This window comes from Cupressus sempervirens, chromosome 11 (assembly GCF_028749045.1).
Source record: "Cupressus sempervirens isolate cs-2001-9-10 chromosome 11, ASM2874904v1, whole genome shotgun sequence".
Classification (NCBI taxonomy): Eukaryota; Viridiplantae; Streptophyta; class Pinopsida; order Cupressales; family Cupressaceae; genus Cupressus; species Cupressus sempervirens.
The window spans coordinates 181,967,441-181,985,638 of record NC_143128.1 but is presented as its reverse complement, the minus strand read 5'-3'; the positions used below and the strand labels follow the sequence as shown (position 1 = coordinate 181,985,638).

Sequence of the window (18,198 nt, the reverse complement as noted above, 5' to 3'; positions counted from 1 at the left end):
ATTCTGGTGCATTTTCTGCAAACTCAGTGAAAATACAAAAGCTCAGAGTTTACAGCAGTTCATAAAACACATTTTAAAATTAACGAGTTGTCAACAGATTCAAATTTTGATCTGAAACTGAAAACAAATTACTCTTGAAAGCAAAGTTGGAGCGCTATACAAATGCAACTACAAGAAGTTATAACAATGTAACACCGGTACTGGGGTATGTCGGGATGTGGGGACGTCAGGACGAGTTTCCAGAATGGGGGGGGCAAAGGGCCTCAATTTAAGGAAGGCGGGGGGAAAATGGGCGTATGGCAGCAGGGCAAGGTGGTGTTGTATCCTATACATGTAGAACTTAAAATGTTAGTTATGAAATGATGTTTCAGTCTGACATACCAAATTGAAATACTTGAACATAGCAAAATCGCTATGCTAACCAAAACCATTGAGCATTTAACATAGCATATATACCCAATAGTAACTTTCAAAAATCAAAATTCGAAAAAAAATTCAATTACCCATCCCAGCTGCAGTGTGGTTGCGGAATCGCGGAGGTGGGGGTACTCAGGTAAACCAAGTTCCCAGTGCGGGGAGGTCTCGGGGACAGGTACTTCGAGTTTTTGGGAGGGGAGCAAGTCCCCGTGATTCATTGAGTTATTATTAAAGCTAAAATAACTGTCAAAAGATACTTAACATTTTGATTTCAAGTTTCAACAAAATATTCATATCTAGGACATCCAATGCAGAAGTGACGAGCACGAAAATGTCTCTCTTTGTCACATTCCCCAAGGGCCTAAAGATTATGCTGTTATTTTCACAAACCAAGTCCCATGTAATTTGGAAAGATGTTAATATACCATCTAAACCTTTCAATTATGAAAATTTACTGATTTAAATGTTTGTACTAAGTTGATGCCTGTTTACCGTACAGGGTAAACGGTTTATTAATACATTCAAACAGTAGACAAGAACATGTAACACAGAAGTATTCCTTTTATTATTCGCATGTATGCAAAAGATACTACAATATTCGATATGATTGATTACAATGATGGTTATGATTACAAAGTCCATTCCGGATGGTGTACATATACCTTTTCGAAGGGATGACTCAAGTGTCACGCGTCCATTCGGATACTATTCTACTCGTCGGCTACAATATAGATTTTACCGACAACATCATCCCCCCCAAAAGAAAAGTTGTCTTCGGAAGACAATTAACAAAACGGAATACATTAACTGGCTAACTATAACAAGATAGATCTGATTCCTTCACATCACATTCACATTCCTCCAGTGCCTGCACCAAACTGGTCTCCAAAAACGCGTTGCATCTATAGCCTCTGCTAACACAATACTGTCACCTTAGCCAATCTGACCTTGATAGCCACTCGTGCCGCATTCTTTGCTTCCAATTCCTGGGTACACTGAGCCAAGTGTCGCTCTACTGCCTCCAACTGGATGGTCAGCTCCTCCTGAACTCTCTATACATCCATCAAAACAGCCTCACGTCCAACACCTACTCCGAGTGCCTCAAAGCATAGCACCCCTCTCGAAAGGCTTGCTCCGGTGCCTTCTCCACCTCTGGCATCCAAACATTTCTTGCCTGCAGCAGCTCCAGGTCTCATCAACTAGTCACACTTCCCACGACTACTAACTGAACTGACTGGGGGTCTAGGGCACATCGTCCCAGGGGCAACATCCCTGCAGGGTCCTAGGGCAGAGCCCCAGACGTGCTCCCTATCACAATACAGGGCAGGGTCGAGGGGCAACACCCCCACTACCAAGACCAAATTAGTACTCTAAAACGCACACAAAACTCCATGGAACACACCTTTTTTGTGATTTTCTTTCGATCCGATACTCTTTCTGCCAACGGCTTATGTTTTACTATAGGAAAGGGCCTATAATTATTGCCTATCATTATTGCTATAAGGCAAGGCCATTTCTACATTCTCACTACTCTGCATGCAAGAAACGGATTAAATGATCCGAAAAACTGCTCATCTCACCTCTTGATCTCTTACTTCAATCCAGATAAAGCTGCCGAGTCGCCCCTCTTTTCTATTATTGGAGGCGAACGTTGGTCTGCACAGAGATGGTCATGTTAGTTCAATGGTTTATCTACACAATGCCCTCAACTATAGATGGTGGCCTAGATTCGATCCAACTTAGGAGTTAGTTGTTGCCCAGAGACAGGGGGGATGGGGCCCTTCTCTTCAATGATTGGGGACGGCATTCAAGAACAAACCTCTCCTATATCGGGTTGCATAATAAGAGGAATGCACCTAACTCTTCCAAATAGAAGGGATACAATTATATTATAGTTCTCTCCTATATCGAGTTGCATAATAAGAGGAATGCACCTAGCTCCCTCTCCATCTTTGCCTATACTCCAGTTGCGCCCCAAAATTCTATGGGGGAGGAATACGCCGATAGGGTGGAATAATATTACCGTATCTAGGGATGGATGAGAAGTGTTGGTTTGATTGTAGGGGAAAGCCGAATAGAGAGATGGAGGTCTGGATTCGAGGTACCCGATATGCATGAACTGGGTGGCTATCTTTTCAAGGTGTTGGACCGGGCTCGACCGACTGCTTGCTGGTATTTACCACACCTTTTTGTGATTTTCTTCCTATCTGATACTCTTTCTGCCAACGGCCTATGTTTTACTACCTTTTTATGTCTTTCCCTTCCCTTCGGTATCATATGTTACTCATTTTGAATTGTTTGATTTGTCGTTTTTTTTTTTTTTTTTTTAAACCTCGTGCTTCCTAAAGAGTACGGTTCCTTTCCTTGAATGCTCTAGTACAGCCTCCGAAGGATAACTTTATTATTGTACCTCTATCATTCTCTGATCCCTTTTATTATACCACCACTTAACCTCGTACAGTAAAGTATGTCACTGTCCCTGCGTCATCGTACGGTCCACTCCTTTTATGCTCCTTAAGCCCGTACATCCGTACAGTCCATACACATGTGTTCTCTTTGTCCGTACAGTCGTATGGCCTATTTGTTCCTAGTTTCCTTTTTATATTTCACCATTCGTACAGTGATGCTTCTTGGCCATACGGTGCTTTTGTATCTGACCGTACAGCACCCTATTTCTTGACCGTATAGTGTCTATTGCCTAGCTGTACGATGGTATTCTTGCTGGCTTCCCAAGCCGTACAGTGTCCTCCTAAAGTCATACAATGTCCTCCCAAACCGTACGACATCTCCCAAGTTGTACGGTGCCTCTTCCAATCCTCTCTTGTCGTACTAGTGTTCGTACGGTGTTACTTGATGTCCGTACAGTACTCCTCTTTGGATGTACGATACTTCTCGTGTCCGTACAGTAGGCATCTACTTGGTCATATGGTGGTAGCTCCTTGTTCATACGATGCCTCCAGTCTGTACTGTGTTTTTCCCTTGCCCTATGCTTGTCATACGGTGCACCTCCAAGTCTATTCCTACAAATTTCTAGCCGTACGGTGTATTCTTCTCTTCTCCACATGGGTCATAGCTCTCTCTGGATTTTGGTACAATCTTTCCTGAAAATGCAAATTGTCGTACGATCTTTGTGATTTCCTTAAGGTCGTACAGTGCATTAACTTGTGTCCTCCTTGAGTTCGTACGAAGTAGTTAGTTATTACCCGTACGGTGATACTTATTCCCCTCTTGAGCCATACGGTGTGTCATGTACAATATCTTCTCCTGTCTGGCTGTACCGTGGATCACTTCTGATTTCCTATCATCTTTTGCCTAGTCATACAATGTCCTTCCTAGGTCGTACAGTGTTTTGTTTTTCTTTACTGCCTTCCTTTCTTGCTTACGCTCCTGATAGGCCATACGGCCCTATTTTATGGCAATCGTACTCCCTTTTACTCTCCTCCACACGTGCCTATACGGACAAAATTCCTTTTGACACTTGTTTGTACAGTGTACTTGCTTTGCTCTCCTAAAAGGCTGTACTATTTTAAATGCAGTTGTTTTTAATACTAGATTCCAGTTATCTCCCACCAGTATGTTCTTTGGTTCGGTATCATCCCCCAAATTCATGGTTTGGACTATGGCCTCTTTGTATTTTATTGGCTTTTCCTCACTAAATACATGTGCAAGTGTTTCATCCAACTATGCATAAATTCTTTTGGAAATCCGACTCCGTTCTATTCTTCCTTTATCGTTAGTATGTTGCAGCTTTGGAAGAGTTCATAATCCTCCATCTGCCAGTGAAATAGTCCATTCACTGAATCCAGATCATCATCCTTCAATCCACCTTCCAACCGTAGGACTCTTTCCTCATCTGGTTCCATCTGCTTCTTCCCTTCGTCCTCTCCTTCTGAATCGGACAATCTAGCTTCTTCTCCCACCATTTGTGTGTAAATCAATAATAAATCTCCGTCCTCTGCTCTCCATTGATAGTGTATTCTTCTTCCAGTCGTGTTTAACTTTTGCTTGTACGAGCCATCCTCTTCCCAGAATGGCATCATATCCCCTTCTTTTTAGCGGTATGACTAGAAAGTCGAGTAGGAACGGTTGTGTTCCAATAGTCACTGGTTGTGCCATTAGGATCCCAAGAGGCTTAATGCTATGTTGGTCTGCAGTTAGCAATTGGAACGTGGGTGGCCATAACGTCGGCTGTCCCAACTTCTTCCAGGTATCCTCTAGTAGGACATTTACCCCTGAACCTCCATCCACAATTGTGTCTGAGAGGATTGTTCCCAATATACCCATTTCTACGACCGTCGGATGCCTTCCTGATGTGAGAGCTAACAGCATTAGGTCTACTGCACTTGTTCCACTTTCCTTCTCCTTCCTGGTTTCTTCTGATAGTTTAGCAGCCAGAGCCATGTTTGTGAGTGTCATTTGTAGTTGGAGTATTGTGAGGATCAGATCATTTAACTTTACTAGCACTTCAACTTGTAATATTCGCCTTATGATGTTCTATTCCGCGCAGTTCCTCATTGAGGTACCACAGTGTTCCCCTTCTCTGTTTGTGATTTCTCTGACTGCGTCCCTTTCTCAATTTTTGCCCGTGCTTCTTCCAGTCTCTTCTTTTCTTCCGTCAGGTCTGAGTACAGATTTGCCTATTTACGCATGATTGCCAAGACTTCCTCTTCGTTCATTTCTGCTTCAATGCTGATCAAATTCACTCCTAATTTCGAGCATTTGGCATCTTCATGGTCTCCAAGACCACACCACCTGCATAACAACTTCAATGTGTTCGTCATTCTATAGTTCTGTGCAAAGTGGCCCCATAAGTTGCATGCCCAACATTGAACCATCGGTCGGCTGTTTGCATCATACTAAATCCGACTACGGCCTCCGTTATTATTGTTATGTTGTTGTTCTGTCCCCTTCTGTTGTTTCTATACCCACCCGAGGTGGCACCGTCATTGTTTGTGTTTCCATTTCCTCCTGACGTGGATGCTTCCTATGTCAGGAGCACTTTTTTATGCCCTCTTGTTTTCATATTGAATGGGCATTCCTTTGTAGAATGTCCCGCGATTTGGCATATATCACAAAATTGATTCTTCGGACAAGATCCCTTAGTGTGACCTTCCGTCTTGCATTCTGTGCACCATAGCTCATTTTCTTTAGTCTGGCTATTTCCTTTCTGCATATTCTTAAATTCTTTCATCATCCTGATCATATCCTTCTAGAGAGCATAAACCTTCTTATTGCCCTTTTCATCATCACTACTATCTTGAAAAGAGGATTCATCTGAGTCAGATGATCTACTTTTCTTCTTCTTCTTTGTTTTTTGTTCACTTTCTAAGTCCATCGCTCGATTATATGCTTCAATGTACGACAATGGGAGTACAATCTTCAATTTCCTTTTTAACTTTGGGCATAGTCCTTCTATGAACCATCTCTTTTTCAGCTCGTCTGTTGGCTTAATTTCCATCTTATTTACTAATTCTTTTAACTTTCTAGCATATACACAAACAGTTTCATTTTTCCCTTGTTTTGTGGTGTAGATTTCTGCTACTATCTCATTGTCGTCTCGTAGCACTTGAAACTCTGTAATAAATTCCTTCTTTATGTTTTCTCATGTGGTTAGCTTTGTCGGATCGGTACATCGATTGCTACACCTCGTAAGGTGGCTAGAAATTGCCTTGCCCATTCGTCCTAGTCATTTTCTCCATTCGCTGTCCAAATCGCCTCACAAGTCTTGCAGTGTCTGATCGGGTCAGCCGTGCCATCCCCGTCGAACTTTGGTAACTTTTTCTTTGGACCGACCATCGGTACCCTTTCTTTCTTTTGTTGTGCGTTGTTGTCTGTACCCGCGTTGTTATGTACTTTTGCATTGTTCTATACTTTCGTGCCGCTTTGAACACCTGCGTTACGGACACCTACGTTCTCAAGTGGCGTGAAGGCTTCCTCAAGGACTTGGTTGTTTCGATCAAACTGTATTTGCTCGTCAGGTGTATCAGGGACGAAGAGTTCACTCACGCTCGAGTTCCTTCGACACTCCGAGCCGCGCTGGTCCTTTCCCTTCCATCCAAATTCCCCATGGGTGTATACTAGTTTGTCAATTCTTCCTTTGTTCCTTCGATCACCCTTCGCCTTTCTCGGGCTTCTTCTATCAACCTTTCCCTTGACCGACTTGGCAACTGCACTCCGTTCATCAATGCTCCTGTGGTACCGTGGTCACCTCCTGTGCCACCACTGTCGTACCCTTCAGCGAGTTGTTGGAGTCTGTGCCTCCAGTCACTTTGCTATGTGCGGTTTAATACTTCCAATACCACCCTTATGCCGTCATCTTCTGAATTCTTATTTCTATCTTTATTCAATGTGTTTGGCATTCATAGCACCCGGTCCTTATAGGCAACGGCACCAAATGTTTACCGTACAGGGTAAACGGTTTATTACATTCAGACAATAGACGAGAACATGTAACACAGAAGTATTCCTTTTATTATTTGCATGTATGCAGAAGATAATACAATATTTGATATGATTGATTACAATGATGATTATGATTACAAAGTCCATTCTAGATGGTGTACATATACCTTCCCGAAGGGGTGACTCAAGCGTCACACGCCCGTTCGGATACTATTCTACCCATCGGCTACAATATAGATTTTACCGACAACAATGCCAAGTTATATGACTTTTGAATCATGCATGTTTTTAAGAACAAGCAGTTAATGTCATATGGATTATCATTGGTTAATCAAGAATAGAAATGTCCATTGTTTTGATTATTTTGTGTGCTTGTGCTACTGTACCTTTTCTTCGATGGGGTAAAAAGATGAGAAAGTTGGCATTGCTGCCAATTCAGTCGCAAAACTCACAGGATATTAACACCATCTAGATCTAGCCACATTCCATTGCAGTTTGGTTATACTAGATTGTCTTGCAATGTTTCGTGTATTTCATTATAGGTCATAATGCGTGGCATGTTTGTGAATTTGATTCTTGATACTTCAAGCTGTGATTTTAAAATGATTTTAATTGGCCGTCATTGACCATGTATTTGCATCGACTAGGATTAGCATCAATTGACTTGCAGTACTGCTAAGGGCCAATTATGTTGTTTTCAAATAAATATATAAAAATAATTCCATATGAATATCTTCCATCATGCATAATTATGTCATGTTAGGCGTTCAATTTGTGATTTCCCCATCATTTGAACATAAAATATCCAAAAGAATGCAATCAACCACTGCAAGATTACCCCCCCCCCCCCCTTCAAAAACAAAATTACTCAACCAAAGATCATCCACGAAGCTATGATTTGGCACTTAATGTTCAATGTGTTTACAAGAGCTGGATGTCAAAAACAGCAAGGTAGACTTGATCTTAGTACTTACAAATGCCACAATTAGGCTATAACAGACTTAGATCACTAATGCAAAAGACCAAATTGATCTATGCATTACAATTGCAAATATAAGTCAAATAAGACCATGTGCTGAAAGTACAATGTTTTATCACAATCACTACAAACTAAGCACCATAATAAAGTCAAAAAGAATGCACTTTACAAAAAAAAGCCCTTGAAAAGGCACATGCATATGGTCTAGAACGAGGCCAAAATCACTTGCACCAATGCAAAGGGGTGATTACTCAAATTTCTGATAGATCCAAGCACCAAAATCAAAAATCACTTGCACCAATGCAAAAAGCACAAAATGATAGCCCAAATAAAATAAAATTGCCCAAAAAAGGAACTCAAATGATTGAGATATCATTGCTTGAAATTCGCCTCCAATATGTAATGAATCCCAATGAACAAAGCCAAAGGTAACAAGTGACTTTTACAAACAGGACACTTGTAGTTATATAGCATTTGAACCTAAGGTTACAAGTTGAAATTGGATATATATATATATAAAAACCTCTAAAGTATGGAATCCCAAAAAAAAAGAAAATGCAAGTCATATGTAAGATTTAGGCCAAAAAAAAGTAAGTTGTCACATTTAAGCCAATAGATGCAATGTGTATCATATAAAATCAAGTGAAAGTCCTAAATGAAATTATGGAAACAAATAGAGCTAAGTTGTGAAATTTAAAACAAGGTTAGCTATCCCCAAGAGACATAAGTGTTTGATCAGCTTGAATGTTATATTCAACTTGTTATGTTTGGCATACACAACAAACAAGTCCAAGTGCATGCATCAACAAACTTTAATGAAGAGATGCCCCTTGATTATATACCGTGTATGGAATAAAAAAATAAAGAAAACTAAAAATACTAAATTCTAGGACATTATACTACTAATTGTTAATTTTCAAAAAAAAAGTTTTGAGAAGGAAGCGCTATCAAATTTAACACCAAAGCCCCTTAAGTTTCTGGTTGAACTAATAACTCTTCTTTTCAAGAAACAAATCAAAATATAATCTTTCGAGATGACATATACCGTTATAGTGTTGAAGCCATACTACAATTTTTTCAAACATGCAAGGAAGCAGAAAATTTAGGTAATTGTAAACTTGAATGGGGTAGGAAAATGTAATTTAGTCACAACACAAGATGACTATCCAAAACTGTATTTTGATAGGACTTTAAAAAATAGCCGGCCAACTACATTTTTGTTGCAAAAGAGAGCTCTTTGCTGAAGTCAAAAGATTGTAGAGAGGTATTGCAGTTCCAATAGAGAAAAGTTGAATAGATATCAAAATGGAAGGAAATTCAAGAATTATCATCAATGCCCTCTAGAAGCAAACTAGAAAACATAAGCAATTGCAAAAATAATAGAAGATTGCTAGAAGATGGAAAATGAGGTATACTAGCACATGAAAGACAATTCAAGAGTTGCTATCAATGCCCTCAACTAGGGAATTTATTATATTAGCAATTCAAAAAAATGATAAAATATTGCTGCAAAAAAAGAAATCAGATATCCCTCTTAGCTCCACAAAATGTAAAACGCAAGGGAAATAATAGTACTAGGTATCAGTTACGGGTTTTAAGGTTTAGATCTTTAAAAGAATTAAGATTTTGTAAAGATTGTCTTCTCTTTGTTGCCAATAACAAAATAGATTTTTTCCAATTTGTGGGGATAATTTTAGTTAATTTTGTAAAAATTTCCAAATGCCCATCAGAGTATAGAAGGGAACAATTGGGTCATACTCTTTACATGAAGTGCAATTAGGATTTTGGCGAATTCTCTTTGTGTGGTATATTATAGCCTCTCCAACAGAGTTCGATGTCAAAGATTTCACAAACATGAGGAAGGCACTGACATACACAAAAGTTTAAGGACAGGAAAGCGTAAACAATACTCTGAAAATTGTTATGTTTGGCAGCTTCAGTAGGATCAACTCTTGCGACTAAACTGAAATTATATATGTGTGTAGTTAAATAATAAACTAATATAAATTAAATATTAATGAATAGACATGTCCCATGAAGGGACATCTCTACCCATATCTCATCCACAACATAAAAAGAGATTGCTGCACTTGGAAGACACATACCAATCAAGTAGTGCAATTACATTTACAGTGATCCTCTGAAAACTAACATGGTATCAAAGCTCAGTTATGAAGATGTAGATGTATGAAAGACTTCTTAGAACCCAAATCTTATGAGAGCTATGAAAAGAAGCGTATCGAAGAAGACAAATTACCCATACATAATTTCTCATTGTATGCATTTGTCACGGTATATAAACTCTTCCCAAGCTAAAATTGATTTGATTAGTGCGATCAAAACATGGAGAAGACTCACAAAATTATTGTGTAACGAGAAGCCATAGACAACTTCATTATTTGCTTCCAAAAGAATGGATTTTTATTGGTTTTTTGAAAATTGATTCTATTATTGTTAAAAGTATTTGTTTTTTACATAATGAAGAAGCACCGCTATTTCTGAAAATGAAATTGCGCTAACCAACAGTGGAAAATTAAATGGTTACAGCATTTCATTGAGCCTAGGAATGCCATTTTCACCACAAATCTTCCATTCCTCTTGAACCGTGGCAATTGTATGCATGGTGAGGGATTGGTATCTTCAAAGTGCAGAAAGTACATTCCCAACAAATCTGACAGCACTGCCCTTAGTGAGGGCACATCCTGTAATCAAGTTGTATCTATTGAATTTGATTCATGTACAAATTTTTGGGATACAGTTTGGGATACCCATAAGGGAATTGATGTCCACACCATTGTTTCTGCCAATACCGTCATAATAAATCCACCAATGAATAATGGGAAAATATGGCATGCCTGGATAAACTATGATGGAAAACAAAACAAGCTCCTTGTTTTTTTTCCTCTCAAATAACTCACAAAATCATAGGACACCGCAATGATCTCTAATAGCATTGATTAAGGGTGGATCTATATCAAATATTTGATTGTTGATCTCTTTAATAGTATTTATGTTGAATTTTTTACTACTATAATGCCACCAAGGACATGAGATGTAGAGTTATGCATGAGATGTTCAAATTTCATACAGATTGTGTGCAAGAGAACACTAGAAAATGACTATGGTTTCACCAGTAATTGTCGGAGCATTAACAAAGCATTATACTAGCATTGAGGATTTGGACTTTGAAATTCTCTTTTAAAGAACCTGATGCACACGGGGAGTACACAGATTGATCAATTGAACAAAGTGGTCGCAGTGGAATGATGGATGAGTACATGGCCTTTGTAAAATATAAATCAAGTTCACTCATGAGGGTTGTACTTTTCTCCACTCTGTCTACACTTTCGATATGCCTATGTTCCATTCCCTGTGTTCTCCTAAACAATACTCGCATACTAGGAGAGATGCGTCTGACATTTATCATCATATTGATGAAGTCCTAGACAATTGGTGGTTGTAAGCTTTTATATCAATGGTTGCAAACTTTCCTACCCTGTCGCCATCATCGAAGACGGGGAGTTTATAAGAAAAGACTAACTCAACCAGTATTATACCACCAAAGGACATGGATGTCACCGAAGTCCAAGGCTAGTTATAAAGGGAATGCGGACGCCCATGCATAGGGTTATAGTGGCATCACAAGGTAAAAGGTCATGTAAAAAGAAGAAATCTATGTAACATTCGAAACCAATAAGTGAAGGAGGACCGAACAAATCCAAAAGGAGGAAAATCATCACATTTTCATTAGAGTATATGTAATTATTTATAAAGGCATGATTTTTGGAAAAGAGTTAGAAATAAAGAAAAGACTATCAATTGGTAGTAAAGGTAAAGTAGACCCTACTAGTAGGTATGATTATATTTTATTCTATAGTTACAAATCAATTAGTTCATATTATATACGTGATATGTCTTAGATTATTAAAATGTCATGAACTAATTATTTTATATATAGTATGAAAAGTATATGTAGAAAGCTACAAATGGATAGTATGTAAATTCAATAAGAATGACATTATATTCTTTAGACATGTAGAGTTATGGTAAATCACTATAATCTTTTTTAACAAAATAATTAATGTAATAAACAATTGTTTTCCATTACAATATTAATGTCTAAAAGAATGAAAGATTAAATAAAAGGATATTGATGTGTTGATGAGTATTTTATTTATCATCCTTAAGTATTTTATTTATCTAATAAGTGTAGTCTCTCTCATGTTTATATTTCTATATGAGCTATTTGCCTTGATCTTTTCCTCTAAGAATGCTCTTGCAGGAAATGGGAGATTGATATCAGATTCAGAGGGAGTCTAACACTTCTTCCAAGGTAAAGGAGCCTTAAAAATTGATGTTCAAAGGGATTATGCCACATGCATCTGAAGGAGCAGATAGAGGATATGTTTTAGTTGATCTGTGAAGATCTTGATCATATCAAAATAAGAGGGAGTTTTGACTTTATGTAACATTTTGGTATCATACTAAGTTACCATATTTGCTCACCTATAGGCAAAATCAATAGTCGAATGTAGTTCGAATTCGGGTCAAATTCATTGTTTTACTGGTAAAGTCGCTGCAAATTCGATGAAAGGGACCCTACTCAAATTTAGGTTTATTTGTAACAAATGTTCTTTTAAGCGGTTAAACCCCGGAAGACTTTGGACAGTGACAACCGAATGTCTGACGACTTTGGTTGAAGTTGATTAATTTTATAGTCTCTACTCCTTGCACAACAAGTTTTTACAATTGTTTTCTTAAGGAAACCTAAAAGCCATGCGTTTTTGACACTTTCATTCTCTGCTAAGCATTTTCTCATTTCTGCTTTCTCAACAACACCACCACACTTGTTTGAACAATACTATGTATTAAATAAAACCAAAATATATAGCGCCAGGTAATTTGAGCAAATGAAATATAATTTGAGCCATCTCTCCTTGTTGTGCTTCTTTGGTGTTCAATTGCATGGGTGTTATTGACATTATTCAGCAAAACAAAGAATTCCTATAGTTAACCTGGACCAATTTTGGAGGGAGCTTTTTTGTGTTCTTCATTCGAGCAATAGTGATTGTCGACTAATATTAATTATTTTTTATTATTGTTTACACTATAATATATTAACTATAATATATTAATATTTTTTTTATTTAACTAAAATGACCATTTTTTTTTAATAATATATTATTATATTATGATTATAATATATTGTTTAGTTATATATTAATAGTATGTCATATTATTGTCTTGACTCTTAATGATTATTATGATATATTTATTATAATTTATTATATATATAAAACTTGTACATACGAACCCAAATTTAGCACCAAAAAAATTTGAGCAAATGTCGAACCCGAATCGCAAACCCGCATACGAACCGGAATCCAAACCGGCAACTTAGGTCTCATATGTGTGACAGCATGATTTGATGGGCCTATCCCCTCTGTACATCATGAGGAAGCGATGACTTCCAAATGATTAACACCTGTATTTGTAGAAGTTGTTGAAAGGTGATCATCATCTTACAATAATTTAATTTTCTATTATGATAGAAATTGTATGATGTCTATGCAGATCACGATAGATTACACTTTGCATGGCGGATGTTTATATGGTACGCATTATGAGAATGCGTATGCACATACCTTATAAACATTTTTAGTACATGGTGAATGTTATGCAAATTGATGTTCTAGAGGCCATTACACAAAGTACTTGGTGAATATCATGTGACTTGATGTTCAGGAGGCCATTGCTCAAAGTACTTGGTAAATATCTTGCATCTCAACATTCTGGAGGCTATTACTCAAAGAGTATTTGGTGAATATCATATGTTTATATTCTGGAGGCCAATACTCATGATATCATATGTGATATCAAACCTTATTGAGTACATGGTAAATATCATATGTTGATATTCTGCAAGCCATTACTCAAAGTATTTGGTGAATATCATATGTTGATATTATTTAAGGCCAATACTCATGTGATTTTAAAATGGTGGAATATCATGTGTTGATATTCAGCATGCCATTATTCAGAGTTTTGGTGAATATTATATGTTAATATTCAAGAGGCCAATACTCATGATATCAAATGTGATATCAAAATGATAAATATATTTTGATCAAAGATGTCCTTAAAATTTGTCATTTCTAATATTATAAATGGTGCAATATCTGTCTTGTGTTTATCCTCCCTAGCTAAGAGGGAGTGTTAATGTTTGGCAGCTTCAATAGGATAAACTCATGAGACTAAACTGAAGTTATATGTGTGTGTTTGTAGTTAAATAATAAACTATTATATATATTAAATATTAATGAAAATAGACATGTCCCATGAAGGAACATCTCCATCCATATCTCATCCACAATATAAAGAGAGATCGCTGCACTTGGAACACGCATACCAATCAAGTAGTGCAATTACATTTACAGTGAACCTCTGAAAACTAACAAAAATGGCACTTTGAAGAATAACAGGAAAACAATAGAACACTACTCTTTGAAGCAAATTTGGTCTTCATATCAGGACATAGAGTAAACGCATCTCTTGGAGGATGACATCCATCTGGATGAAACAATTGGAATGAGTACAAAGCAAGCAAATAATCTTTGGGGGCGAGGTCCGGTTAAAGCAATGAGGGATGCCATGAAGTCAAAGTGTTGAACCAGTTATCTGCTTTGTGTACATTCTCAGCCTGTCCAGAACATGGTGCCTTAATTGGTAGTGAGCAAGAAGCAATGAGGTGTCAGGCAGTCCACCCCAGCACTGAATATTCTTAAGGTTGAACACATCAGTGGAATGTAAAATGTCATCTTTGGAGACAGCAACACCCTGGCAATCAACACGGACATGTAGCAGCTAAATACAAGCCATTAAATCGTTTGACAAGACTGGAGGTTGAGTTTAATAGATACCAAGGAAATAGTTCTGCAAAAACTTGATGCCATCTTTGGAAAGTTGAGGACTGGTGTAAGACGAATGAATATGCAGGAAGATAAAATGCTGACCTGTCAGATGTACTTGATAACCTGCTGTTGGATAAGAAAGTAGCAGCAAAGAGACTAATCATCGTGCCAACCCCAACCAGTAGGGGACTCTGAGCTAGTAAAGATGGGTAATATCAGTGTTAAGTCAGTGACTTCACTTCTTGGATGATAAATCTGTAAATGAAGCAATTTTGGTTTAGAGTTTTATGAGGTATTCAGTTGGAAGAAGAGGCAAGTTGAAAGCCAGATTTAGCTCCTGCATCCATAGTGGTAACCGAGTATGCCTAGAGTGAAACCAACAAGTATTGGTCTTCCATAGTTGTACCGCCTTGGGAAATGGAGGGGCAGTGGAATGGGGGGACAAGTTTCCAGGATGAGAGGACAGAAGGGCCTTAATTTGGCAACGGCAAGGGAACAGCGGCAGGGGATAGGTGGGGTTGTATATACTATACATATGATACTTAAAATGTTAGTTATAAAAACATGTCTTGTAATATAAGATATTAAGATGTAAAAGAGTAAATACTTGAACATTCATTGAATTGGAAAATTGAAAATTGCACATAAATAATCAAATCAGCAAATAGTCAACACTGGGACGTCCTCCATCCTCGGCGAGGTGGCGCCCCTGGGAAAAGGGGACAGAACCCCCAAGTCCCCGGTGCGTCCCTGTCTCCCAGACGTGGGGAAAAAGTGGGGGGACACGTCTCTGTGTTAACATGTGGTTCTCGCACTTTTATTCACCGCATCTTCAAAGATGTGGTGCACTGCCGACGATATACACATGTAGTCTAATATGTGCTTCGAATTTCAAGAAGCTTCCACTACTGCTATTTTCTCCTAGAAGCCACTGTAATCTAGAATATATTACTTAACTTACGATTTCGATATATGTAACTAAACAGAAATTGAAAGAATATAAGATTTTAACGATACTTCAGCGTTCACAGTTAGTCCATTATAATTTGGAGTTTTCTGCTACTAATTCTTGATTTTCAAAAATAAGCAACAAAAAACTAAACAACAATTAGGGTTTTGCGTCGTCATGTGCAAATAAGATGCTGAAGCCACTGAATGTAAAGTTATAAGCTTTGGCTAATTGTTCAGAAAAACAACGAAAGAGAAAACATGATTTAGTAGTTTGAAAAAACGCATACGATTATAATGCTGAAGCCATCAAAAATCTAGGGTTTTACACTATTTGTCAAGAAAAGATGAAAGAAATCAGAAAGCAAAAATTAAGGTTACCAATAGGGACAACATACGCAATGATAAGATTTATGTCAGTGGGGCTGGTGAAGTTGCCAACACATGAATGTGTGACTGTGGTGGGCTTGTGAGCCGTCACAACGTAATTCCAAATGCTCATTTCTTCTTCTTCTTTGGTTTTCTAACGTTGCCCAGTGTTTTTCAGATTTCTGCTTCTTTGAGTGGGGGGTTACTCGATTTTTGTTTTTGCAGTGACAAAGGTTCAAACGCGGGAACTCAAGTGCAAGAGAATTGTTGTCAGATTTATAAACCGTACGGGAGCTAGGCGTGGGGGCTGGAGGGTTTTATATACAGCGGACCAAAAAGATCGATTGAGCATTGAGGGTTTTACTCAAATATATGTTTGTCTGGTTGTTATGGTTTTATGATCTTTTCTGTCCACGGTGTGGTAGTTTTCAAATTGTCTATTTAATGGTGTGAAGTATGTGAAGAAAATTAAAATGAGAGTTTTTTTAAGAGTATAGGAGAATTAATGTATTTAGTGAATGTACTTTTTAATAAATTATTTAGTTATATTATAAAGAATTAAAAAATTAAAGAATAATTTTATGATTCACAGATAACAGATTTTTATAATCTATTATGATTATTTTTTTATTATCTATTATGATTATTCTTAGTTGTTTTTTGGATTTGACTATGTGTATTTAATATTATCAAATTTCTACAATCTATATGTTTAATTAATTTTTTTACTCTTTAGGTGGATGCTAAAATACTCATACAATTGAATCAGAAAATTGTAATGAATAATCTTATGATTCTTAACTTTTTTTCATTTTTATTAAATATTTATTTTTATGGAGCATTTTTTATTAAATAATTTTGAGATTTATTATTTATTTGTTTTTTAATAGTTTATATTAAAAATAATATACAGATAAAATTGTTATTTAAATTTTCTTAATTTTTTATGTATTATTTTTTTTCATATTTCAATTATATAAATAATGTAGGTCTTATTCAAACATAAACTCAATGTTTAAATTTCAATATTACTAATATTGAATAAAATTAAAATGAGAGCTTTTTTATACTATAGAAGAATTAATGTATTTAGTGAATGTACTTTTTTATAAATTTATTTAGTTATATTATAAAGAATTAAAAATTTAAAAGAATAATTTTATGATTCAGAGATAACATATTTTTACAATCTATTATGATTATTCATAGTTATTTTTTGGATTTGATTGTGTGTACTTAATATTATCAACTTTTTGGCCTGTTCATGGGCTTGTTGGGGTGAACACCTTCCGGAGGATGGTTGGATTAAAATTAACTTTGACAAGACGGCCAAGGGAAACCCGGGTGTTTCAGGGTGTGCGTGTGTGGCAAGAGACCATAAGGGCAACATACTCGCATTTGCAGCCAAACGCTTACAGGATGGAACAAATAATACTGCAGAATGTTCTGCAGCCAGGGAGGCTCTAGGCTTAGGAGCAAAATTTGGTTGTAAATGAATACATCTAGAAAGTGACTCAAAGATCATCATAAATGGCATTAAGAGAGGAAAGATAGAGGCTTGGCATTTAGATCAAAGTATATAGCAAATCAAAGAATTGCTTCTAGATTTCGACGATTTTAAGGTTTCACATTCATTTCGAGAAGCGAACAGAGTAGTGAATTTGCTAGCCAATTTAGGTGTCAATTCAGTATTGGGTCCACAATATGAAATCTTTGAGGACTTTTGTCACCTTGGATTTGAATAAAGAGAGCACTATTATTCGGCCATTAGACACAATAATTCACTCATGATAATTAAAATAGGAGGTTTGAAGGGAAAGGCATCATGAGTTCAACTTCTAATGACATTAAATCATTCCACGGTGAGCATAGATTTCCAATCTACCGATGTATCCCTCGCGCGTGTCAAATGAAGTGTTAGTTTGCTTTGGTACTTTGTTCTAGAGAGTTCTAAGGTAGATATATTCAGCTTGAAGGCAGGTCAAGTTCATTTGTTTTTCACTGTGACAAAAATGGAGGCAAACTTTGCTCTTGGCTTGAATTCTCAAATACAGACTTATGAAGGCCAAATTTCCACATGGCATCTTAAACATATTTTTGTTTTTGATGACCTGGCCTTTCTGGAGGGCATACAGCAAATGCTAGGGCCAAAATATCTGAACGCATTCTGGA

At 37.1% G+C, this 18,198-nt stretch overlaps 1 protein-coding gene across 1 annotated transcript in view; it reads right to left on the bottom strand.

Moving 5' to 3' along the window:
• Positions 1-16,441, bottom strand: part of LOC149528795 (DNA damage-binding protein 1-like) — a 169,516-nt gene extending 153,075 nt beyond the window's left edge. The window contains exon 1 of the mRNA XM_089810655.1: positions 16,056-16,441. Within this exon, the coding sequence (XP_089666781.1) occupies positions 16,056-16,159 (104 nt within the window). The 5' untranslated portion in view covers positions 16,160-16,441. The remainder of the gene's footprint in view (positions 1-16,055) is intronic.
• Between the last annotated feature and the right edge of the window lie 1,757 nt (positions 16,442-18,198).